Source organism: Nerophis lumbriciformis, linkage group LG03 (assembly GCF_033978685.3).
Source record: "Nerophis lumbriciformis linkage group LG03, RoL_Nlum_v2.1, whole genome shotgun sequence".
Classification (NCBI taxonomy): domain Eukaryota; kingdom Metazoa; phylum Chordata; class Actinopteri; order Syngnathiformes; family Syngnathidae; genus Nerophis; species Nerophis lumbriciformis.
Genome location: NC_084550.2, coordinates 9,747,014 through 9,773,547, shown reverse-complemented (window position 1 = coordinate 9,773,547; position 26,534 = coordinate 9,747,014). Strand labels below are relative to the sequence as shown.

The 26,534-nt window shown below is 40.7% G+C and overlaps 1 protein-coding gene across 1 annotated transcript; it reads left to right on the top strand.

Moving 5' to 3' along the window:
• Positions 1 to 531: 531 nt before the first annotated feature.
• LOC133578844 (beta-1,3-galactosyl-O-glycosyl-glycoprotein beta-1,6-N-acetylglucosaminyltransferase-like) lies at positions 532 to 24,575 on the top strand. The gene is made up of 4 exons (XM_061933351.1): positions 532 to 864; positions 6,741 to 6,834; positions 18,184 to 18,588; positions 23,748 to 24,575. The coding sequence occupies exons 1-4, from the start codon at positions 563 to 565 to the stop codon at positions 24,231 to 24,233; spliced, it is 1,287 nt and encodes a 428-aa protein (XP_061789335.1). The 5' UTR covers positions 532 to 562; the 3' UTR covers positions 24,234 to 24,575.
• The last annotated feature ends 1,959 nt before the right edge of the window (positions 24,576 to 26,534 follow it).

The following is a 26,534-nucleotide window of genomic DNA, read 5'->3' as shown; positions in this document are numbered from 1 at the left end:
TCCTCAACTTTATCAGTATTCATTGCCACCTTTCCCAACTTCTTTGTCACGTGTTGCTGGCATCAAATTCTAAAGTTAATGATTATTTGCAACAAAAAAAAAGTTTATCAGTTCGAACATCAAATATGTTGTCTTTGTGGCATATTCAACTGAATATGGGTTGGAAAGGATTTGCAAATCATTGTATTCCGTTTATATTTACAACTAACACAATTTCCCAACTCATATGGAAACGGGGTTTGTATATTGCGATTTAGATTTTGTACCATATCGTCATTTTTGAGGTTTTATGAGATCCATTGCACTGATATGGAGCCCATGTTAGTAAGTGGTGTTGTGTGTAAAAATGTTGAAAATGTCCAAGATGAGTGATATGGACTTTGTTGTGGGCTTGTCCAACACCTGTTTAAAGAGTTTCATCAGCCAATGTGTGTGCTCGTCTTATCTGGTTTCTAAGGGTGAACAAGCAGCTATAAGGCAACGCCCACAAAGTTGTTGGTGGACACTTTCCCTTTTTTCAGAGCTCTTCATTAAGATCAAATGTCCCAGCGTCTTCTCAGCTATGAGACTACCAAGACGCTGCCGTCTGTGGCTAACGATGGCCGTCCTTGTGGCGTTACTGTGGATGCTTTCCCTATTCGGCGGCCCCAAGAAGAGCTTGAGTCTCACCTACCACCTCAGGTACGGCTGGTTGGACTACACGGATGAGGACGAAAACCCGGAGAAGGTTTGTGACTGCTCGGCCATCCTGCAGGGAGAGCAGAAGGCGCTGGAGCGAGCCAAGTTACTGACCATTACCAAGGACTTCCGCAAGAGGGTCCACGTCCCTGATGAGTTTTACACCAATGCCACTAAAGACTGCAGGTGAGTTCATAATGAAGCAGGGGGTGATTGGAAAGACTGTTGAAAACTCAAAAAACAACTTTATTTGGAAAAAAAACTTTGGCGAGGTGAAAATATATCAACAGAGCTAGAGATATCTTGCGGTGTACCGTATTTTTCGGAGTATAAGTCGCACCTGAGTATAAGTCGCACCGGCCGAAAATGCATAATAAAGAAGGAAAAAACATAGATAAGTCGCATTTTTGGGGGAAATGTATTTGATAAAAGCCAACACCAAGAATAGACATTTGAAAGGCAATTTAAAATAAATAAAGAATAGTGAACAACAGGCTGAATAAGTGTACGTTATATGAGGCATAAATAACCAACTGGTATGTTAACGTGACATATTATGGTAAGAGTCATTCAAATAACTATAACATATAGAACATGCTATACGTTTACCAAACAATCTGTCACTCCTAATCGCTAAATCCCATGAAATCTTATACGTCTAGTCCAGGGGTCGGCAACCCGCGGCTCCGGAGCCGCTTGCGGCTCTTTGATCGCTCTGATGCGGCTCAGCTGTATACTTGCTGACCCCCCCGATTTTCCCGGGAGCCTTCGGATTTGATTTCAGTGTCTCTCGCAGAAAACTCCCGGGATTAATATTCTCCGATTTTCATCCTTACAATAATAATAAGGGCGTGCCATGATGGCACAGCACTTAGCGCCCTCTACAATCTGTATTAACAGCATGCCAGCCCAACCTCTTGTTATATGCATCTTCTGCTTGCACACGTAAGTGACAGCAAGGCATACTTGGTCAACAGCCACACAGGTTACACTGACGGTGGCCATACAAAACAACTTTAACACTCTTACTAATAATGCGCCACACTTTGAACCAAAATCAAACAAGAATGACAAACACATTTCGGGAGAACATCTGCACCTTAACACAACATAAACACAACAGAACAAATACCCAGAATCCCATGCAGCCCTGACTCTAGTCCAGGGGTCGGCAACCCAAAATGTTGAAAGAGCCATATTGGACCGAAAATACAATACAAAAATCTGTCTGGAGCCACAAAAAATTAAAAGCCTTATATAAGTGTTATAGTGAAGGCAACACATGATGTAAGTGTCTATATTAGCTATTTTAGCCTACTATCAAAGGCTCACGCAAATCTTTGTTAACACAAATGTTGTATTTGAATTTTTATTCTACACATTTTTGCAACATTGGAAATGATTAGTAAAATGGAGGCTTCTCACAGGATGAGATAACTTCTGGAAATTACTGGCTCAGAATGGCCAAAGGTATAGATGTGTGTGTCCAAGTCTAAGGATTTATTTATTACAATCTTTGCAAGTTGGGTAACGTTTGCTGTGGTCTGGAACAACATGGCACTCAAACAACGATGAGAAATGCAGCCAATATTACATACATATATGTGTCACGAGACATGCAAATATACATTAAATACACTGAGGACACAAGTAAAGGAAATTAAATGAGCTCAAATATACCTACAAACGAGGCACAATGATGCAATATGTACATACAGCTAGCCTAAATAGCATGTTAGCATCGATTAGCTTGCAGTCATGGATTGACCAAAATATGCCTGATAAGCACTCCAGCAAATCAATAAAATCAACAAAGCTCACCTTTGTGGATTCACGCACAGCATAAAACGTTTGGTGGACAAAACGAGACAAAGAAGAAGTGGCATGAAACACATCTTTCTGTGACAGCATCGGAGAAAGTTGTACATGTAAACAAACTACGATGAGTTCAAGGGTCGCTGAAATTAGGACAAAACGGTGCTTGCCAAATACTCTCATTAGTGAAGCATGCATAATATAAACAGTGGGATTTCTAACAATTAGGGAGGTTTGTGTCATGTTTGTTCTCCTACAGAAAATATATTAAAACAAACAAAAAAAAAATTCTTCATCTTTTTCCATTTTTACACATCTCTGAAAGAGGTCCAGGGAGCCACTAGGGCGGCGCTAAAGAGCCGCATGCGGCTCCAGAGCCGCGGGTTGCTGACCCCTGGTCTAGTCTCTTACGTGAATGAGCTAAGTAATATTATTTGATATTTTACGCTAATGTGTTAATCATTTCACACATAAGTCGCTCCTGAGTATAAGTCGCACCCCCGGCCAAACTGTGAAAAAAAAACTGCGACTTATAGTCCGAAAAATACGGTACCCCAGGGTTCGATACTGGGACCACAATTGTTCAATCAATTTGTAAAGTCACCCAAGACTTAAAGTTAGTACGATTTGCCGACAACACCACTACGTTTTGTTCAGGAGAGAACACACAGAAGCTAATACAAATCATTTTAGAAGAAATTAATCAATTAAGAAGACGGTTTGACAAAAACAGACTTTCAATCTCAGTAAAACTAAAGGAATTCTATTTGGTAACAGTAGAAGAGAAAGTCAATCAAAAATACAAATAGACGATAGAAAAAAATAAATCACTTTAATAGATGATAAAATGAACCCGGAAATCTCATATAGAAATAAACAAATGGTGGCAAAAAATATTTCTATAATGAATAAAGCAAAACATGTCCTACACTGCAAAAAGTGAAATCTAAGTAAGATTAAATATCTCAAATAAGGGTGATATTTGCTTATTTTCTGTCTGATAAGATCATTCTTCTCTCTAAGCAGATTTTATGTTAGAGTGTTTTACTTGTTTTAAGGGTTTTGGTCCTAAATGATCTCAGTGAGATACATACTTGCCAACCTTGAGACCTTCGATTTCGGGAGGTGGGGGGTGAAAGGGGCGTGGTCGTGGGTGGGTCGAGGGCGTGGTTGGGGCCGTGGTTAAGAGGGGAGGAGGATATTTACAGCTAGAATTCACCAAGTCAGGTATTTCATATATATATATATATATATATATATATATATATATATATATAAATAAGAAATACTTGACTTTCAGTGAATTCCAGCTATATATATATATATATATTTATTTTTATTTATATATATATATATATATATATATAAAATAAATACTTGAATTTCAGTGTTCATTTATTTACACATATACACACATAACACTCATCTACTCATTGTTGAGTTAAGGGTTGAATTGTCCATCCTTGTTCTATTCTCTGTCACTATTTTTCTAACCATGCTGAACACCCTCTCTGATGATGCATTGCTGTGTGGCACGCACAAAAGTGCTTTCATCAAATGCACTCGAGTCTGGAATCTTCCATCTCTCCCTAGCATGGCCCAAAACCGGTCAATCTTTGCTTCCCGAGGAAGATCTTCACCGCCAAGCACTTGGTAGTCCACTACTTCTTCCCGGAGGCTATCCAGGTCCAATCGCAGCTGCGGCTTGGAACTTACAAGCGTATTTCTTCATCGTACTCGTCGTCGGCGTCGCCACAGCTGTATCTTCCTCGTTCTTCTGCTTCGTCTTCTTGTTGTGTGCGCAGTTGTGCACTGCACTCTCTAAAAGCCGTAGATGTTATTGTCACATATGCATGTACAGTAGATGGCAGTATTGTCCTGTTTAAGAGTGTCACAACATTGCTGTTTACGGCAGACAAACTGCTTTACGGTAGACGAAAACGTGACTGCTGTTGTTGTGTGTTGTTACCGCGCTGGGAGGACGTTAATGAAACTGCCTAACAATAAACCCACATAAGAAACCAATAACTCACCCTCCATCATTCTACAGTTATAACGTGATTGGGCCGGCACGCTGTTTATATTGTGGGAAAGCGGACGTGAAAACAGGTCAGGTCCGGCCTGAATTTCGGGAGATTTTTGGGAGAAAATTTGTCCCGGGAAGTTTTCGGGAGAGGCGCTGAATTTCGGGAGTCTCCCGGAAAATCCGGGAGGGTTGGCAAGTATGGTAAGATATTACAGCTTGCTGCTGAGATTTGATGACCTATATTGAGTAAAACATGCTTGAAACTAGAATATCAACTGTTGCAAAGCTGTGTCATCAACACTCACAAGTATAAAAATGCTTTTTCAAAGTAAACATTTCTTAAAAAAAAAAAAAAATCATGACTTTGACACATTTGTGTCTCATAATTAAAACAGATGACAGCTAAATGGACTTTGCTGTTTTATTTTCAATGAAACAATAGAAAACACGTACTCATATAGTAGTACAGTTGGCACAGTACAGTAAACTGACAGTTAATATTTAAACATTTAACATGTGACATTTCTAACAATTTTGAACATAAAATAGTTCATGCACATTCAGATAAATTCCTCAAAATTACAATTAAAAACAATTTGGCCGGGCGCACTAATGACTGAAAGAGCACGCACTTGGCGCAATGATGTCATGTTATCGATGGAAAAATGCATTTTTAGACCATATGATTTGCCTGAGTGGCTAGGAGACCCCGAGAGTAACAAGCGGTTGCCTTGTTGCCTTTCCATTAAGAACAATAAATTAGTTTTTAGTATAAGTTTGCTGGTTTCAAGAAATGTAATGCCGAGCGCATATCATTATGTCAAGATAATGGCACTAGCATTTACTTCATTTAAGAACATTTTTCAACATATTGAGAAAAAAGGTCTCTTTTTTTTTTTTCTACCAAGAAAAGTGCACTTGTTATTAGTGAGAATATACTTATTTTAAGGTATTTTGGGGTTAATTGAGGTTAACTAATTTTACTTTTTTTGGAAAGTCTTGACAAGCCAAATTTTCTCGTTCTATTGGCAGATAATTTTGCTTAGTTCAAGTAAAATACCCCTCATTTTTGTAATTTTTTTTCTTGTTTTTTGAACACTGACTTTTTGCAGTGTAGACCAAAGCTTGGCAAATATTTTGACTCGGGGGGCCACATTGAGAGAACAAAAGTGTCTGGGGGGGCTATAAAAATCTGCCTTACAGTATGTGTGTTTGGGTCCCTTTTTGTCAGGAACACTAAAAAAGTAATGACAGACCACTTCAGTTTATTACTGAATGAGACACCCAAAATGTACATTAAAAACAATATTAACTATGAACAATAAAACACTGAATATTAACATATGAACGTCGCTTCTCTTTTACTTCTCAGACCAGCTCCTCCATAGACATCTTTTACAATCAAGCAAAACACAACAAAAATGTAACAAACAGCAAAATACGAATGCAAAGTGTAATAAACACCCATAATATGATATATTATTACTTTTATGCACAAATTTGTTGTGAAAATTTGCTTCCGCATCTGTTCCTGACACATGTGTTTGAGGCTGACTGCTCTGAAAACAAAAAAAATAAACAAAAGGTCAGTGCCGCTAAGAAAAGGCATTGAAGCTTAGGGAAGGCTATGCAGAACGAAAGTAAAACTGAACTGGCTACAAAGTAAACAAAAACAGAATGCTGGACGACAGCAAAGACTTACTGTGGAGCAAAAACGGCGTCCACAATGTACATCTGAACATGACATGACTATCAACAATGTCCCCACAAAGAAGGATAAAAACAACTGAAATATTCTTGATTGCTAAAACAAAGTAGATGCGGGAAATACAGTATAAGACATGAAACTGCTACAGGAAAATACCAAAAAAAGAGGAAAAGCCACCAAAATAGGAGCGCAAGACAAGAACTAAAACACTACACACAGGAAAACAGCAAAAAACTCCAAATAAGTCAGGGAGTGATGTGACAGGTGGTGACAGTACACCTACTTTGAGACAAGAGCTATATTGATGCATGCTTGGTTATGGTTTAAAGTCATATCCAACAATTGCAACAACGACTTTTTACTGTCAACTGAGTTTATGATTTCTGCTGGTGGTGTGCCTGCGGATTTTTTCAACGCAAAAAATGTGCCTCGGCTCAAAAAAGGTTGAAAAACACTGAATTAGAGCATTTACAGTACATTTGATTTGTGATGATTATTTATTGAACATTGCAGGAAATTCCAGGCAAGCAGGAAATATTTACCATTCCCGTTAAGCCAGGAAGAGGAGACGTTCCCCCTGGCTTACTCCATGGTGGTCCATCATAAGGTATGTCACTCATATATCACAACCACAATGCAGGCACGGCTTTCAAATCTCAATTTTCCTTAATCAACTTGTCTGTCGTGATTAAAGAAAAAATCTGCACATAAAAAAACATTTTACATTTAAATACATTAACAATATACAATTTGAGATGTAGTATTAATGAATCATATCATTTTATTTTTTCAGATTAATTGAATTTTAATTTTAATGCATCACGATTAATCACGGGTCAGTACTTTCTTGCATAATTTGAAACAACTTAAAAAAAAGACCCCATTATTTTATTCACAGAATGTCACGTAGGAACATTTTTAAATGTTTTAAATGCCATAGGACAGGGGTCGGCAACCCGCGGCTCCGGAGCCGTATGCGGCTCTTTGATCACTCTGATGCGGCTCAGCAGCTTACTTGCTGAACCCCCCAATTTTCCCGTGAGACTTCCGGATTTCAGTGCCTCTCGCAGAAAACTCCCGGGATTAATATTCACCGATTTTAACCTTTACAGCCATAATAAGGGCGTGCCATGATGGTACAACATTTGCAGCCCTCTACAATCTGTATTAACAGCGTGCCAGCCCAACACTTATTATACAATATACATCTTCTGCTTGCACACATACGTGACAGCAAGGCATACTTGGTCAACAGCCACACAGGTTACACTGACGGTGACCATATAAAACAACTTTAATACTCTTACTAATAATGCGCCACACTTTGAACCAAACCCAAACAAGAATGACAAACACATTTCGGGAGAACATCTGCACCTTAACACAACATAAACACAACAGAACAAACACCCAGAATCCCATGCAGCCCTGACTCTTCCGGGCTACATTATACACCGGCATGGCGTAGTGGGTAGAGCAACCGTGCCAGAAACCTGAGGGTTGCAGGTTCGCTCCCCGCCTCTTACCATCCAAAAACCGCTGCCGTTGTGTCCTTGGGCGGGACACTTCACCCTTTGCCCCCGGTGCCACTCACACCGGTGAATTGAATGATGAATGATCGGTGGTGGTCGGAGGGGCCGTTGGCGCAAATTGCAGCCACGCTTCAATCAGTCTACCCCAGGGCAGCTGTGGCTATGAAAGTAGCTTACCACCACCAGGTGTGAATGAATGATGGGTTCTACATGTAAAGCGACTTTGAGTACTTAGAAAAGCGCTATATAAATCCCAGGTATTATACACCCCTGCTACCACCAAACCCCGCCCCCACCCCAACCCTGCTCCCTCACACATCAACCCCCCCCCTCGCGTCGGTTGAGTTGGGCGGGGTTTGGGGTGTATAATGTATTCCGGAAGAGTTAGGGCTGCATGGGATTCTGGGTATTTGTCCTGTTGTGTTTATGTTGTGTTACTGTGCAGATGTTCTCCCGAAATGTGTTTGTCATTCTTGTTTGGTGTGGGTTCACAGTGTGGCGCATTATTAGTGAGAGTGTTAACGTTTTTTTTATACCGCCACCGTCAGTGTAACCTGTGTGGTTGTTGAGCAAGTATGCCTTGCTGTCACCTACGTGAGCAAGCGAAAGCCCTACACAACGTGTAGCTGATCAGGCACGCTGGTTGTAGTGGGTGCTTTTTACTGTACCATCACCGCACGCGTTTCATTTAAAACCCGCGTTCCGCACCAGCTTTCAAATTCCATATAAAGGTGTGGGCAGCGTGTCTGAGACCCCTGGATTATACATAGCACAAAGCAAAAAAAAAAACTTTGTATGCAGTGTTATTTCATTTAAAATTTCCAAAAAATTTTGCGGCTCCCATTGTTTTCTATAATTTGTGAAACTGGTCAAAATTGTCATGTCTGTGTAATCATGTTTTGTCTTAGTCATGTTTTGTTTAGTTTTCTGTCATGTCTGTGTAATCATGTTTTGTCTTAGTCATGTTTTGTTTGGTTTTCTGTCATGTCTGTGTAATCATGTTTTGTCTTAGTCATGTTTTGTTTGGTTTTCTGTCATGTCTGTGTAATCATGTTTTGTCTTAGTCATGTTTTGTTTAGTTTCTGGCTTTTCACTCCCTTGTCTTGTTTCCATGATTACCCATTAGTTTCACCTGTTCCACGTTTGGACTCATTGTGCACTCTTGTTTATCACCATAGCAACCCATTAGTTTTCACCTGTCACGTCACGCACCTGTTTCACGTTTTGAGTCACGCACCTGTTTTCGTTAATCATGTCTATAGTATTTAAGTTCAGTGTTTTCAGTTTGACTTTGTGGTGACATCCCCGCATTTATGCTTCTGCGCACTCTCCACACCCTTATGACCCTTGCTGCTCTTTTTTCATGCCGGTTCCATGCCAAGTAAGTTTTTGTTTATTAAGCCACAGTTAGTGTTTTGTTTAATTGTTCATAGTTTCTGCCAATGTGCAAGTTCTGTGTTTATAGTCTAGTTTTGTACCTCTGCCCCTGTGCGCATATTTAGTTTGATCTTTTTTTTTGTAGTTTTAGTGTTTAAATAAATCATGTATTCCCCTTCACGCCACGTATGGTCCAAATCTTTTGCACCTCGGGAGAACAAACCAAGCCATAGTCCAAGTCGTGACAAAAATGGCTCTTTGACTGGTAAAGGTTGCCGACCCCTGCCATAGGAGCATCCATCCATCCATTTTCTACCGCTTGTCCCTTTCCGAGTGGCGGGGGGTGTTGGAGCCTATCTCAGCTGCATTCGGGCGGAAGGCGGGGCACACCCTGGACAAGTCGCCACCTCATCGCAGGGCTCAATAATATATGAACAATATGAAGTACTGTATTTTCCGCACTATAAGGCGCACCTAAAAACCTCCAATTTTCTCAAAAGCTGACAGTGCGCCTTATAATCCGATGCGCCTTATATATGGACCAAAATTGAGCCACAACAGGTCTGCAACTACGGGATGCATAACGTAACGCCAGCTTCTACTGTAGCGTCTATTCTGTGCGCCTTATAATGCGGTGCGCCTTATATATGAACAAAGTTTTAAAATAGGCTATTCATTGAAGGTGTGCCTTATAGTGCGGAAAATACGGTAACAAATTACATTTGTCTTTCTTAAAATACAAATAGATGCTGTAATAATATTGGACTGTTAGTTTCGTGTTTCCTAGTATTGTAACAAATATTATGTTATCATACATTTACAAACGTTTTTGTTGGAATAAAAAGAAATATCTGACTTATGATTTCAAAGCAAACTGTCCATTAAATTGTACATTGTTTAAATGTATGGTTGAAATAAATTGCATGATTAATAAAGTTAAAAAGAGTTAAAGTAGCAATGATTGTCACACACACACACTAGGTGTGGCGAAATTATTCTCTGCATTTGACCCATCCCCCTTGATCACCCCCTGGGAGGTGAGGGGAGCAGTGAGCAGCAGCGGGGGCCGCGCCCGGGAATAATTTTTGGTGATTTAACCCCCAATTCCAACCCTTGATGGTGAGTGCCAAGCAGGGAGGTAATGGGTCACAATTTCTATAGTCTTTGGTATGACTCGGCCGGGGTTTGAACTCACGACCTACCGATCTCAGGGCGGACACTCTAACCCCTAGGCCACTAATCTGTGTGTATACATGATTAATGTTATATTTTTTTGTGATTAATCACAAATTCACTTGTTTTTTCTAGCCCTAATTATTTGTAATAAAAGATTCAAATATTTTGAAATGTCTTTTTTTTTTTCAAGCTTAATTGGTTTCAATAACATTTTTAATTCAATACTCTACTTAGACTATATATATATATATATATATATATATATATATATATATATATAAAAGTTTATTTGAAATAGGGACAGGTACAGAAACATAGACATCTGAAACAGTTATCCAATGTATGCATCATAGCTAAAGCTAATTTACAACACTTGACCACAACAACAACAACAACAACAACAACACAGATCTAACATCATCAAAAATAGGAAAATAAAAAGAATAAGGCAAAGAGGAGTCGATAGTAATGATAATAGTAATAATACAAGTGCAAACTAGATAAAAGCCAATAATAATAATAACACAGACAAAGTGCAGACTAGATAAAAACCAATTAGTAAAAATGAGTAAAAACTAAACATGGGAAAACAATTAGCCACAATTTTGGTTGTTTTTGGAAAGTGACAAGTGCACTGCAAAAACTGAAATTTAAGTAAGATTAAATATCTCAAATAAGGGTGATATTTGCTTATTTTCTGTCTGATAAGATCATTATTCTCACCATGCAGATTTTATGTTAGTGTTTTACTTGTTTTAAGGGTTTTGGTCCTAAATGATCTCAGTAAGATATTACAGCTTGTTGCTGAGATTTGATGACCTATATTGAGTAAAACAGTGTTTTTCAACCTTTTTTGAGCCAAGGCACATTTTTTTGCGTTGAAAAAATGCGGAGGCACACCACCAGCAGAAATCATTAAAAAACGAAACTCAGTTGACAGTAAAAAGTCGTTGTCACAATTGTTGGATATGACTTTAAAGCATAACCAAGCATGCATCACTATAGCTCTTGTCTCAAAGTAGGTGTACTGTCACCACCTGTCACATCACGCCCTGACTTATTTTGAGTTTTCTGCTGTTTTCCTGTGTGTAGTGTTTTACTTCTTGTCTTGCGTTCTGTTTTGATGGCTTTCTCTCTTTTTTTGGTATTTTCCTGTAGCAGTTTCATGTCTTCCTTTGAGCGATATTTCCCGCATCTACTTTGTTTTAGCAATCAAGAATATTTTAGTTGTTTTTATTCTTCTTTGTGGGGACATTATTGATTGTCATGTCATGTTCGGATGTACATTGTGGACGCCGTCTTTGCTCCACAGTAAGTCTTTGCTGTCCTCCAGCATTCGGTTTTTGTTTACTTTGTAGCCAGTTCAGTTTTAGTTTTGTTCTGCATAGCCTTCTCTAAGCTTCAATGCCTTTTCTTAGGGGCACTCGCCTTTTGTTTAGTTTTGGTTTAAGCATTAGATACCTTTTTACCTGCACCCTGCCTCCCGCCGTTTCTGACATCTACCTGCTGCCACCTACTGATATGGAAGAGTATTACACGGTTACTCTGTTGAGCTCTAGACAGCACTGACCAGTCAAAAACAACACATCATCTGGTTTGCAAAAAAATATTTTTAACCCAAATAGGTGAAATTAGATCATCTCCCACAGCACACCAGACTGTATCTCACGGCACACTAGTGTGCCGCGGCACAGTGGTTGAAAAACACTGGAGTAAAACATGCTTGAAACTAGAATATCAACTGTTGCCAAGCTGTGTCATCAACACTCACAAGTATGAAACTACTTTTTTAAAGTAATAATTTCTTACTTCAGGCATGAAAAAAAAAATCATGATGCCGAGCGCATATCATTATGTCATACTTGCCAACCTTGAGACCTCCGATTTCGGGAGGTGGGGGGCGTGGTCTGGGGTGGGGCGGGGCGTTGTTGGGGGCGTGGTTAAGAGGGGAGGAGTATATTGACAGCCAGAATTCACCAAGTCAAGTATTTCATATATATATATATATATATATATATATATATATATATATTTATATATATATATATATATATATATATATATATATATATATATATATATATATATATATATATATATATATATAAATAATGAAATAACACTGCATACAAAGTTTTTATTTGCTTTGTGCTATGTATAAACCAGGGGTCTCAGATACGCTCCTTTATATGGAATTTGAAAGCTGGTGCGGCACGCGGGTTTTAAATGAATGGCGCTTGTCAGCGTCATGAGTGCCGTGATGGTACAGCATATAGCACCCACTACAACCAGCGTGCCTGATCAGCCACACGTTGTACGGTGTTCCCGCTTGCTCACGTAGGTGACAGCAAGGCATACTTGGTCAACAACCACACAGGTTACACTGACGGTGGTGGTATAAAAAAAACTATAACACTCTTACTAATAATGCGCCACACTGTGAACCCACACCAAACAAGAATGACAAACACATTTCAGGAGAACATCTGCACAGTAACACAACATAAACACAACAGGACAAATACCCAGAATCCCATGCAGCCCTAACTCTTCCGGGATACATTATACACCCCTGCTACCAAACCCCGCCCACCTCAACCGAGCATAGAGCGAGGGTGGGGGGGTGGTTGGGGGGGGCTTATAATGTAGCCCGGAAGAGTCAGGGCTGCATGGGATTCTGGGTGTTTGTCCTGTTGTGTTTATGTTGTGTTAAGGTGCAGATGTTCTCCCGAAATGTGTTTGCCATTCTTGTTTGGTTTTGGTTCAAAGTGTGGCGCATTATTAGTAAGAGTGTTAAACTTGTTTTATATGGTCACCATCAGTGTAACCTGTATGGCTGTTGACAAAGTATGCCTTGCTGTCACGTACGTGTGCAAGCAGAAGATGTATGTTGTATAACAAGTGTTGGGCTGGCACGCTGGTAATACCGATTGTAGAGAGCGCCAAATGTTGTACCATCATGGCACGCCCTTATTATAGCCGTAAGTGTGAAAATCGGCGAATGTTAATCCCGGGAGTTTTCTGCGAGAGGCACTGAAATCCGTAAGTCTCACGGGAAAATTGGGGGTTCAGCAAGTAAGCTGCTGAGCCGCATCAGAGTGATCAAAGAGCCGCATGCGGCTCCGGAGCCGCGGGTTGCCGACCCCTGGCTTAGGTCAAGTAAAATACCCCTAATGTTTATTTTATTTTTTTCTTGTTTTTGAACACGCCCTGCGATGAGGTGGCGACTTGTCCAGGGTGTACCCCGCCTTCCGCCCGATTGTAGCTGTGATAGGCTCCAGCGCCCTACGCCGCCCCCCAAAAGGGAATAAGCGGTAGAAAATGGATGGATGCATGTTTTTGAACACTGACTTTTTGCAGTGTACAGGTATACTTTTCAAAGTGTCAGGTAGAGCAGTGGTCCCCAACCACCGGGACACCGGTACCGGTCCGCGGACCGATTGGTACCGGGCCGCACAAGAAATCAAATTTTTAATGAAATCAACATAAAAAACACAATATATACATTATATATCAATATATATCAATACAGTCTGCAGGGATACAGTCCGTAAGTACACATGATTATATTTCTTTATGAAAAAAAAAATAATAATAAAAAATACAATACAATCCCCCTCCTCCCGGTCTGTGGGACAAATTTTCAAGCGTTGACCGGTCCGCAGCTACAAAAAAGTTGGGGACCACTGAGGAAGAGAGTTCCATAGTTGTGGTCCTTTTATTGAAAAGGCAGTCTGGGCAAAAGATGTTCTACGGAATTTGGTGTGTTAAGTTTTCAAGTTTCAAGTTTCAAGTTTCAAGTTTATTCACAATACCATATAACAATTACAATAGTAGTGAATATCATCATTTAAAGATGTTGGTACGTGAAAGGGTCCCCCAAATAAGCTAGAAGAAGCTTTTGACAGGGGGTCCGGAGGACAGTATATACATGGAATGATGAAACATGGTAGCAAGCACAACAACAAAAAACAAAACAACAACACTATATGATTAACACAAGATAATAGTACTAAAGCAAGCATACACATACATACATACATTCATTCAATCATGCAAAACCCAACAGTAGTCTACCCCACATGAGGCATTAAATATAGGTGGTTGATAGATAAGTTTTCAGTTTCTTTTTGAAGTTGGAGAATGGATACAGCATCTTGAGGCTCTCATTAAGCCGGTTCCAAATCTTTGGTCCCCTGCATACAACACTTCGAGCGGTACAATCCAGTAAACGATGTTTACCTGATATCAGATCTACGTTACGAGTGTTGTGGGCATGCTGGGGATGGTAGATAGGAACCAAGCTACAGAGCCTTAAATTCAGCCTGTAAATGACTTGATAGGTTACACAAGCATTGTGATAAATATTGAACTCTGTCAGTCTTAAGAGATGATAATTATGGAATAGATTTCGAGTGGGGGCAATAAACTTGGACCATGACAGGGCCCGTATGATTTTCTTTTGCATGGATTCTAATTTGTGAAGGTAGGTAGGGAACAGGCACGTGCACACATAGGGCCCTATGGGTGCTTGAGCCCCTGCCCTTTTTTGCCTCGTCTTAAAAAGTGCCCTCTGCCTGTGTGTGTGTGTGTGTGGTTTTTTTTTTTGGTTTTTTTTTTCTTTTCTTTAAATAACATTAATAAATTCCTGTCAGGGATGTAAAAAAAAACAGCGGTACAAAAACTCCACGTTTTCTTGTAATACCGGGTTGTTTGAGCCTGCCGCTTCCGCCAGAGAGGGAGAGAGAGGGCGAGTGAGTGAGTAAGTGAGAGGAGAGAGAGCCAACTGCGCCCCTGAGGAGACGTGACAGTGGAGCAACTTGAACCTGTGAGTTATGGTCTAGTCGCCGTCCACTTATTCAGCATCTAATATGGGTAATATTTTAGAAAAACGCTGTATTATTCTATTATTCAATGTGTCAGTTTCTGTTTTTGCCGGACGTCGTAGCACGGCGCATCAATTGAGCACGGCACATCAATTCCGCACAGAGCAGAGCGGATCGTGCGGGACAGGAAGTAGTGTACAAAATACAAAATAAAACACCAGGTTAATTTTCAAAATAAAATGCACTGTGTTTACGGCGGATCACATTTCTCTCACAGTAGAGGTTTAGATATAAAGTTTATTGTGACTTTGCTATTACTGTGTGGGTTAACAAAATAATAATAATAATAATAATGATAATGATAATAATAACAATAATAATAAGAAGAAGAATGATAATGATAATAATAATAATAATAATAATAATAATAATTATTATTATTATTATTAATAATAATAATAATTTCAGCATTCTGGGGATATAAGATGTAGGTTATCTGTTAGGAATATTACCATCTGTATTTAAACTTGATTCATGTTGATTATGCCTGCAGCACAATGCCAAAAAAAGAAAGGATACAGAAAAGGAAGGAGAAGGAGCGCCAGGAAGCAGCTAAGGGTAGCAAACCTCTTAATGCATGGCTAAAACCAAGTACTAGCATCATGGAAGCCCTGAATTTACATTGAGGAGCATATTTGGGTATGGGTGGCCTCCATCCTACAGCCCTCTACTGGCCCCTGGTCCATATTTTTGGGCCTGTATTGCGTTTCAGTTGTTTAGTCTGAGCATTAAGTGAGAAAGACCATAAGTTACAACTTGATGGTGTTTTCATCAAGTTAAGGGAAGAAGGACAGATTTTCTCATTGAATTTTTTTCCATTTGAGTATTTATTTTTGTATTTTTTTTTCAAAGTTCATGTTGCACTGTTCAATATTCAATATTAAAGTGCTTATCTTTAACAATAAATAGCCTAATAATAAACCAGTGTTTTGTTGCTTTTCATGTCTTCCAAGCCTATGATAATGTGAATTAACTCATTATGACAATAATTTGTTGACACAAAAGAAATGGCAATCACTTTTACCTAAAAAGGACACACAGCTAAGTAGTTAGCTTCCTATTAGCAAATTTAATTTTACATTAATTTCCATATTGTGCAAAGGACCCAAAAAAATGTCCTGCCCTTTTCTGACTTTGAGCCCCTGCCCCTCTATAATCATGTGCACGTCCCTGGTAGGGAAGGTGTTACACCAGATGACATTAGAGTAGTTTAGATGTAGTTCAAAGAGAGTTTTATATAGTGTGAGTAGAGCATAAAGAGGAAGATAATGACGAAGGTGAAAGAACAGGCCAACATATTTGGATAATTTGTTTAACAGATGGCTAATGTGACATTTGAAATTGAGGTATTCGTCAATGATGACCCCCAGGAATTTTGTGGAGTACACTCTCTGTATTTCCTGCCCATTGATGTTGATATGGCAGTGCTCAGTATTTGTCCGGTTTTTATTAGAACGAAATAGAATAAAATGTGTTTTATTTACATTAAGTGAGAGCTTATTGCATTTGAACCAGGAATCCACTTTCACAAGCTCTGAATTGACAGTTACTTGTAGATGGTGTAGGCTCCTGTGTGAGGTAAACAAATTTGTATCGTCAGCAAAAATTATTTTATGAAAAGTTTCGGATCATTTGTGTGTAGGATAAAAAGGAGAGGCCCCAAGATGGATCCCTGGGGAACCCCATAATTTATGGTCATACAGGGTGAATTGTGATCATTGACGCATACACATTGCTGCCTTCCGTATAGGTAAGAGCGGAACCAATCGAGAGGTACCCCTCTGACACCATAGTGATATAGCTTATACAATAAGATCTCAAAGTCTATTGTGTATTTCGTATAGATCCAAAAAAATACCAATACCGCATTTTCCTTCTTCAATACAGTCATTGACCTATACTCGACCTCCAAGAGGTCGAGTATAGCCGTACAGGTGGTGCTTTTTTTTACGAAAACCATATTGGGAGGGGACAAGGATATTTAGTTTTTCCAGAAAGCCATTCAGTCGGTTATAGACCACTTTCTCAAATATTTTTGAAAATGTTGGTAAAATTGAAATTGGCCTATAATTGTTCATATTAATCTTGTTCACGAGTGGGGGAAGAGTGGATCGTGAGATCGACAGGCGGATCGGTGCGGCGTCTTCAGTAATGCGGACGCTGTATCGATCCGTTGTGGTGAAGAAGGAGCTGAGCCGGAAGGCAAAGCTCTCAATTTACCGGTCGATCTACGTTCCCATCCTCACCTATGGTCATGAGCTTTGGGTCATGACCGAAAGGACAAGATCACGGGTACAAGCGGCCGAAATGAGTTTCCTCCGCCGGGTGGCGGGGCTCTCCCTTAGAGATAGGGTGAGAAGCTCTGTCATTCGGGGGGAGCTCAAAGTAAAGCCGCTGCTCCTCCACATCGAGAGGAGCCAGATGAGGTGGTTCGGGCATCTGGTCAGGATGCCACCCGAACGCCTCCCTAGGAAGGTGTTTCGGGCACGTCCGACCGGTAGGAGGCCACGGGGAAGACCCAGGACACGCTGGGAAGACTATCTCTCCCGGCTGGCCTGGGAACGCCTCGGGATCCCCCGGGAGGAGCTGGACGAAGTGGCTGGGGAGAGGGAAGTCTGGGCTTCCCTGCTTAAGCTGCTGCCCCCGCGACCCGACCTCGGATAAGCGGAAGAAGATGGATGGATGGATGGATGGATGTTCATATTATTTTTATCACCTGATTTAAAAATTGGGATTACTTTTGCCACTTTGGACATTTTGGGTACAATGCCAGCACTAAGTGACAGGTTTATACATTGACAAAGAGGATTTATGATCACATTTGCTCTGGCTTTCAAGATTTTGCTACATATCCCGTCCACTCCAGCTGTATGTGATGACTTTAGGTCCATAATGATCGTATAAAGCTCATTGATGTCGGTTGTTACTTGATGGGAAATTGAATATTTGAGTCTATTGATAGATAATCACTTTTACGTCCTACAGGTGCAGAATTTTGAGCGTCTGCTCCGGGCAATTTACACGCCTCAAAACTTTTACTGCGTCCACGTGGACAAAAAAGCCCCTGCGTCCGTGATCTCGGCCGTCACGTCCATCACCTCCTGCTTCCCGAACGTCTTCCTGGCCAGCCGCTCCGAGAGCGTGGTGTACGCCAGCTGGTCCCGCGTGCAGGCTGACCTGCACTGCATGGCGGACCTCTTCGAGGCCAGCGCCACGTGGAAGTACTTCATCAACCTGTGCGGACAGGACTTTCCTCTCAAGACCAACTTGGAGATGGTGCGAGCCCTCCGGGCGCTGAACGGAGCCAACAGCATGGAGTCTGAGAAGATGCCCAAGGAGAAGGTGTGGCGGGTGAAAAATGTTCACCATATAGTTGATGGACAACTAAAGGTATGGGTTTAAGCTTCAATGAACGGGAATGTGGAACTCAACCTAGAATCGGTTCTAAACGTTTTGGGACAAAGGTTGACAGGTGCATTACAAGACGAAAACATTACGAAATCTGACAAAATTGAGTACTGGATAGGATAGGATAGGTCTTAAATGTCATTGCACAAGTACAACGGAACTATGTTTTCAGCACAAACCCGTTCAAGATTAGACAAACAAACAGTGTACAGGGTAAAAGATGGGGAAAAAGGTAAAACGCTGGGGAAGAAGATGAGTAAAAAAATACAATCTAGACTGTGCTCCTAAGGGGGCCTAGTCTGGAGTGGGAAAAAACCTCCATGCCATGCACACATAAACATGTTACATTTAATCACAACAACTCGCAACAGACGGGGGGGAGTTGGGGCCCTGGAGGTCGACTGCTGCTATGAAGCGCTGCCAGCCGTTGTCGGAGGCAGATATTTACATATATCCGTATTTAAGTGTTACTTCTTTAATTTCATAATCATATTACAAAACAGCTAGTGTTTTTCTTCCAATTGTGGTCTTTTGGTTGTCTGCAAATACTGTGTGCTAACCTTGACTGTGGAATGTAAGGAGGAGAGGTACTCCTTCTTTTATCCCTTCTTATGTCCAGGTGCGGAGGACAATGGGCATGTGTTTGGGCTGGAAAGACAAGACAGCGAGGGTGGGAGGGAAAGAGACTTTATAGAATAGAAGGTTTCCATTTTTTAGGGGAGACCATCTTAGCTGCGCGATTGAATGTTCTATGCTGGACAAGTCTCATGATATTTACAAAGCTTTGCAAATATATTACAAAATACCTATTCTGTCTCTGGTGGTTCTTTTACTCAGCTTTAAGTGTCGTATAGAGCTTGGGAGCGACGACCAGAAACTTGAATTCCCTGGGAGGGACAACTGGTCCAAACGCAACACCGTCCATCACCCCGAAGGGGAATCAAGCGGTGGTGAAGGCGTGGGATGGGAGAGGGTGTGTGTGTGTGTGTATATGCCCATTGTCTTGGGTGTGTTGATGTAGTGTCCATAGGCCTGGGGCCGTTCTGCATGCAAGCAAAAGTTCGACTCCAGATGTCGTTGAGGAGGGAGGGATGTCAAAAGCGTCCATCATTGAGGAGTCCTCATGGATGTTTTCAGAACAGCCTGCTCCTGCGTCAAGGCCATTCGAGGGAGTCAAATCGTAGATGAGGATTTTTGTTTTTCCGCGAGCAGACATTACAATGTTCTAGTCTGTTCTATTCGTCCATGCTGGCCCTCATATCCAATTTTTCCCTTTCAACCAGCTTTTTTTTCTGATGATAAGATCATTCTTCTCACTAAGCAGATTTGATGTTAGTGTTTTACTTGTTTTAAGGGTTTTGGCCCTAAATTATCTCAGTAAGATATTACATCTTGTTGCTGAGACTAGAATATCAAGTGTTGCAAAGCTGTGTCATCAACACTCACAAGTATAAAACTACTTTTTTAAAGTAATAATTTCTTACTTTAAGCATGAAAAAAAAAAATCATGACTTTGACACAATTGTGTCTCATAATTAAAACAGATGACAGCCAAATGGACTTTGCTGTTTTATTTTCAATGAAACAATAGAAAACACGTACTCATATAATAGTACAGTTGGCACAGTACAGCAAACTGTACAGCAACTGTTAATATTTAAACATTTAACATGTGATATTTCTAACAATTTTGAACAGAAATAGTTCATGCACATTCAGATAAATCCCTCAAAATTACAATTTAAAAAAATTTGGCCGGGGCCCGGGCTGTATATATGCGCACTAATTGACTGAAAGAGCACACACTTGGCGTGATGATGTCATGTTATCCATGGAAAAATGCATTTTTAGACCATATGATTTGCCTGAGCGGCTAGGAGACCCCGAGAGTAACAAGCGGTTGCCTTGTTGCCTTTCCATTAAGAACAATAAATTACTTTTTAGTATAAGTTGGCTGGTTTCAAGAAATTTAATGCAGAGCGCATATCATTATGTCAAGATATTGGCACTAGCATTTACTTAATTTAAGAATATTTTTCAACATATTGAGCAAAAAGGTCTCTTTTTTTTTTCTACCAAGAAAAGTGCACTTGTTATTAGTGAGAATATACTTATTTTCAGGTGTTTTTGGGTTCATTGAGGTTAGCTAATTTGACTTGTTTTGGAAAGTCTTGACAAGCCAAATGTTCTTGTTCTATTGGCAGATAATTTTGCTTAGTTCAAATAAAATACCCCTAATTTTTTTTAATTTTTTAAATTGTTTTTGAACACTGACTTTTTGCAGTGTAATATCCCATACATAGTATTTTTCACGGTGATTTCCTGGCAACCACAACTGCCGGTATTTTACCGCAAATTGTGCATATTTTTTTTTTGGACCATTTGTTTTCAGTTTGAGTCATTTCACTTCATCGTACCTTTTCAAACATTCCACACTCCAAAATAAGACAAGCAATGCATGACTGGTATCTGATATGTTGTCTGCCAATACTCAAGGCTGTTGTATCAGGACACCCTGAGGGTTTAATTTGTACGTTTGTAATCCACACTGCAAAAAGTCAGTGTTCAAAAACAAGAAAAAAAAAAAAAAAAAAAAATTAGGGGTATTTTATTTGAACTAAGCAAAATTATCTGCTGATAGAACAAGAAAATTCGGTTTGTCAAGACTTTCCAAAACAAGTAAAATTAGCTAACCTCAATGAACCCAAAAATACCTTAAAATAAGTATATTCTCACTAATACATACTTGCCAACCCTCCCGGATTTTCCGGGAGACTCCCGAAATTCAGCGCCTCTCCCGAAAACCTCCCGGCACAAATTTTCTCCCAAAAATCTCCCGAAATTCAGGCGGAGCTGGAAGCCACGCCCCCTCCAGCTCCATGCGGACCTGAGAGACGTGTCAACAGCCTGTATTCACGTCCGCTTTCCCACAATATAAACAGCGTGCCTGCCCAAACACGTTATAACTGTAGAATGATCGAGGGCGAGTTCTTGGTTTCTTATGTGGGTTTATTGTTAGGCAGTTTCATTAACATCCTCCCAGCGCGGTAACAACACACAACAACAGCAGTCATGTTTTATTCTACCGTAAAGCAGTTTGTCTGCCGTAAACAGCAATGTTGTTGTAATATATTGAGTTGGAGGCAATAAACAGGCGAGGGGATGAAGTACGTCTCTTTACCGTAGACTTCAGAACAGACTCACACACTTGACGTCAGGTGTGCAACACCACGTAAATCGTTGGCCAACCAAAAAGTAACCCCAGTACGCTATAGCCAACATTCACCAGGAGATGGCAACAGACAAACATAGATCACTCTATTACATTCCTCCCCTTTTAGAAATGTAGAAGTTACTCAAAATAAATAAACAACCCAACCAAAAAATGCAGCAGCTCAATTAAAAAACTGTACCGAAGCCACATTCTTTTTTTTTTTTTTTAGTACTGAACTCTTAACCCTCATTTGTAAACAATAACATGCTTATTATACAAACAGTATTTGTACATCTTTAACACAGATTTTTATACTGTCTTCAGAGATTCAGTTTTTTTGGTGGTACTCGAAACCTTTCTGGGTACCTGCGAAAGGGTGTTCAGCATGGTTAGAAAAATAGTGACAGGGAATAGAACAAGGATGGACAATTCAACCCTTAACTCAACAATGAGTAGATGAGTGTTATGTGTGTGTATATGTGTAAATAAATGAACACTGAAATTCAAGTATTTCTTTTATTTATATATATATATATATATATATATATATATATATATATATATATATATATATATATATATATATATATATATATATATATAGCTAGAATTCACTGAAAGTCAAGTATTTCTTATATATATAAATATATATATATATTTATATATATATATATATATCCATCCATCCATTTTCTACCGCTTATTCCCTTTGGGGTCGCGGGGGGCGCTGGAGCCTATCTCAGCTACAATCGGGCGGAAGGCGGTGTACACCCTGGACAAGTCGCCACCTCATCGCAGTATTATATATATATATATATATATATATATATATATATATATATATATATATATATATATATATATGAAATACTTGACTTGGTGAATTCTAGCTGTAAATAAACTCCTCCCCTCTTAACCACGCCCCCGCCCCACCCCGACCACGCCCCCCACCTCCCGAAATCGGAGTTCTCAAAGTTGGCAAGTATGCACTAATAACAAGTGCACTTTTCTTGGTAGAAAAAAAAAAGAGAGACCTTTTTGCTCAATATGTTGAAAAATATTCTTAAATGAAGTAAATGCTAGTGCCATTATCTTGACATAATCATATGCGCTCGGCATTACATTTCTTGAAACCAGCAAACTTATACTAAAAACTAATTTATTGTTCTTAATGGAAAGGCAACAAGGCAACCGCTTGTTACTCTCGGGGTCTCCTAGCCGCTCAGGCCAATCATATGGTCTAAAAATGCATTTTTCCATCGATAACATGACATCATCACGCCAAGTGCGTGCTCTTTCAGTCAATTAGTGCGCATATATACAGCCCGATTTTTGAGTGTAATTTTGAAGAATTTATCTGAATGTGCATGAACTATTTCTGTTCAAAATTGTTAGAAATGTCACATGTTAAATGTTTAAATATTAACTGTCAGTTTACTGTACTGTGCCAACTGTACTACTATATGAGTACGTGTTTTCTATTGTTTCATTGACAATAAAACAGCAAAGTCCATTTGGCTGTCATCCGTTTTAATTATGAGACAATTGTGTCAAAATCATGATTTTTTTTTTCATGCTTGAAATAAGAAACGATTACTTTAAAAAAGTAGTTTTATACTTGTGAGTGTTGATGACACAGCTTTGATATTCTAGTTTCAAGCATGTTTTACTCAATATAGGTCATCAAATCTCAGCAACAAGCTGTAATATCTTACTGAGATCATTTAGGACCAAAACCCTTAAAACAAGTAAAACACTCTAACATAAAATCTGCTTAGTGAGAAGAATTATCTTATCAGACAGAAAATAAGCAAATATCACCCTTATTTGAGATATTTAATCTTACTTAGATTTCAGTTTTTGCAGTGCAAAAGAATCAAAGTGTTATTGTGCATAAATTCCACTGACTGTCACGTTACTGTCCCAGGGGGTGGGAAAGCCCAAAGATCCGCCGCCCTTCAACATCCCAATCCTCTCCGGAAACGCATACGTGGTGGTCAGCCGAGGTTACGTCCGCAGCGTCCTGGAGGACAAACGCATCCAGGCGCTGAAAGCCTGGGCCGAGGACACCTACAGTCCTGACGAGTTCCTGTGGGCGACCATTCAAAGGCTCCCCGGCGTGCCCGGCTCCACGTGGGCCAGCCCCAAGTACGACATGACCGACATCAACGCCATAGCGCGGCTGGTCAAGTGGCAGTGGCACGAGGGCGCAAGGGCCAAGGTGGGCGCCGTGTACCCGGAGTGTCAGGGCAGGCACGTGAGGGCCATTTGTGTTTACGGGGTGGGGGACCTGCAGTGGATCTTGGAGCAGCATCACCTCTTTGCTAACAAGTTCGACACAGACTTTGACTCCGTGGCCGTGTTCTGTTTGGAAAAGTACTTGAGGCAAAAAGCTCTTGCTGCCTTACAGTAGATGAACTGTGGACTCACTGTAAGTTCTTTTTAGGTTTTTGTACTTACAAGTCCACATCATACAGTGCTTAGGAGACAAAGAACAAACTAACAATGAAATGATGTTCATATACAGTCGTGCTCATAAGTTTACATACCCTGGGAGAATTGATGATTTCTTGGCCATTCTTCAGAGAATATGAATAATAACACAAAAACCTTTCTTCCACTCATCCTTAATGGTCGTGTGAAGCTATTTTATTGGCAAACAACTGTGTTTACTCCTTTTAAATCAAAATGACAAAAGAAAGTACCCAAATGACCCTGATCAAGAAGTTCACATACCCCAGTGACTTTGATCTGATAACAGGCACAAAAGTTGACACAAACAGGTTTGAATGACTAATCAAGGTTCCAATCCTCACCTGTGACATGTTTGTTTGTAATTAATGTGTGTGTATAAAAGGTCAATGAGTTTCTGAGCTTCTGACAGACCATTGCATCTTTCATCCAGTGCTGCACAGATGTTTCTGGATTCTGAGTCAAATTATCTGCGAGAAAAGGTAATTGAACTGCATAAAACAGGAAAGGGGTATAAAAAAATCCATCCATCCATCTTCTTCCGCTTATCCAAGGTCGGGTCGCGGGGGCAGCAGCCTAAGCAGGGAAGCCCAGACTTCCCTCTCCCCAGCCACTTAGTCCAGCTCTTCCTGTGGGACCCCGAGGCGTTCCCAGGCCAGCCGGGAGACATAGTCTTCCCAACGTGTCCTGGGTCTTCCCCGCGGCCTCCTACCGGTCGGACGTGCCCTAAACACCTCCCTAGGGAGGCGTTCGTGTGGCATCCTGACCAGATGCCCGAACCACCTCATCTGGCTCCTCTCCATGTGGAGGAGCAGCGGCTTTACTTTGAGCTCCCCCCGGATGGCAGAGCTTCTCACCCTATCTCTAAGTGAGAGCCCCGCCACCCGGCGGAGGAAACTCATTTCGGCTGCTTGTACCCGTGATCTTGTCCTTTCGGTCATAACCCAAAGCTCATGACCATAGGTGAGGATGGGAACGTAGATCGACCGGTAAATTGAGAGCTTTGCCTTCCGGCTCAGCTCCTTCTTCACCACAACGGGTCGGTACAGCGTCCGCATTACTGAAGACGCCGCACCGATCCGCCTGTCGATCTCACGATCCACTCTTCCCTCACTCGTGAACAAGACTCCGAGGTACTTGAACTCCTCCACTTGGGGCAAGATCTCCTCCCCAACCCGGAGATGGCACTCCACCCTTTTCCGGGCGAGAACCATGGACTCGGACTTGGAGGTGCTGATTCTCATCCCAGTCGCTTCACACTCAGCTGCGAACCGATCCAGTGAGAGCTGAAGATCCTGGCCAGATGAAGCCATCAGGACCACATCATCTGCAAAAAGCAGAGACCTAATCCTGCAGCCACCAAACCAGATCCCCTCAACGCCTTGACTGCGCCTAGAAATTCTGTCCATAAAAGTTATGAACAGAATCGGTGACAAAGGGCAGCCTTGGCGGAGTCCAACCCTCACTGGAAATGTGTCCGACTTACTACCGGCAATGCGGACCAAGCTCTGGCACTGATCATACAGGGAGCGGACTGCCACAATCAGACAGTCCGATACCCCATATAAAAAAATATCCAAGGAATTGAGAATGCCAATCAGTAGTGTTCAAACGCTGATTAAGAAGTGGAAAATGAGGGATTCAGGTAGACCAGCAAAGATTTCAGCCACAATTGCCAGGAAGATTGTTCGAGATGCAAAGAAAAATCCACAAATAACTTCAGCTGAAATACAGGACTCTCTGAAAAATTGTGGTGTGGCTGTTTCAAGATGCACAATAAGGAGGCACTTGAAGAAAAATGGGCTGCATGGTCGAGTCGCCAGAAGAAAGCCATTTCTGCGCAAATGTCACAAAGTATCCCGCTTACATTACGCCAAACAGCACAGAGACAAGCCTCAAAACTTCTGGAACACAGTAATTTGAGGTGATGGCTTTCTTCTGGCGACTCGACCATGCAGCCCATTTTTCTTCAAGTGCCTCCTTATTGTGCATCTTGAAACAGCCACACCACAATTTTTCAGAGAGTCCTGTATTTCAGCTGAAGTTATTTGTGGATTTTTCTTTGCATCTCGAACAATTTTCCAGGCAGTTGTGGCTGAAATCTTTCCTGGTTTACCTGAATTCCTCACTTTCCACTTCTTAATCAGTGTTTGAACACTGCTGATTGGCATTCTCAATTCCTTGGATATCTTTTTATACCCCTTTCCTGTTTTTTGCAGTTCAATTACCTTTTCTCGCAGAT

Coding starts and splice junctions, on each gene's coding strand:
- LOC133578844 (XM_061933351.1), top strand. CDS start 563: ATGAGACTACCAAGACGCTGCCGTCTGTGGCTAACGATGGCCGTCCTT. Junction 865..6,740: donor AATGCCACTAAAGACTGCAG/GTGAGTTCATAA, acceptor TGAACATTGCAG/GAAATTCCAGGCAAGCAGGA. Junction 18,589..23,747: donor TAGTTGATGGACAACTAAAG/GTATGGGTTTAA, acceptor TTACTGTCCCAG/GGGGTGGGAAAGCCCAAAGA.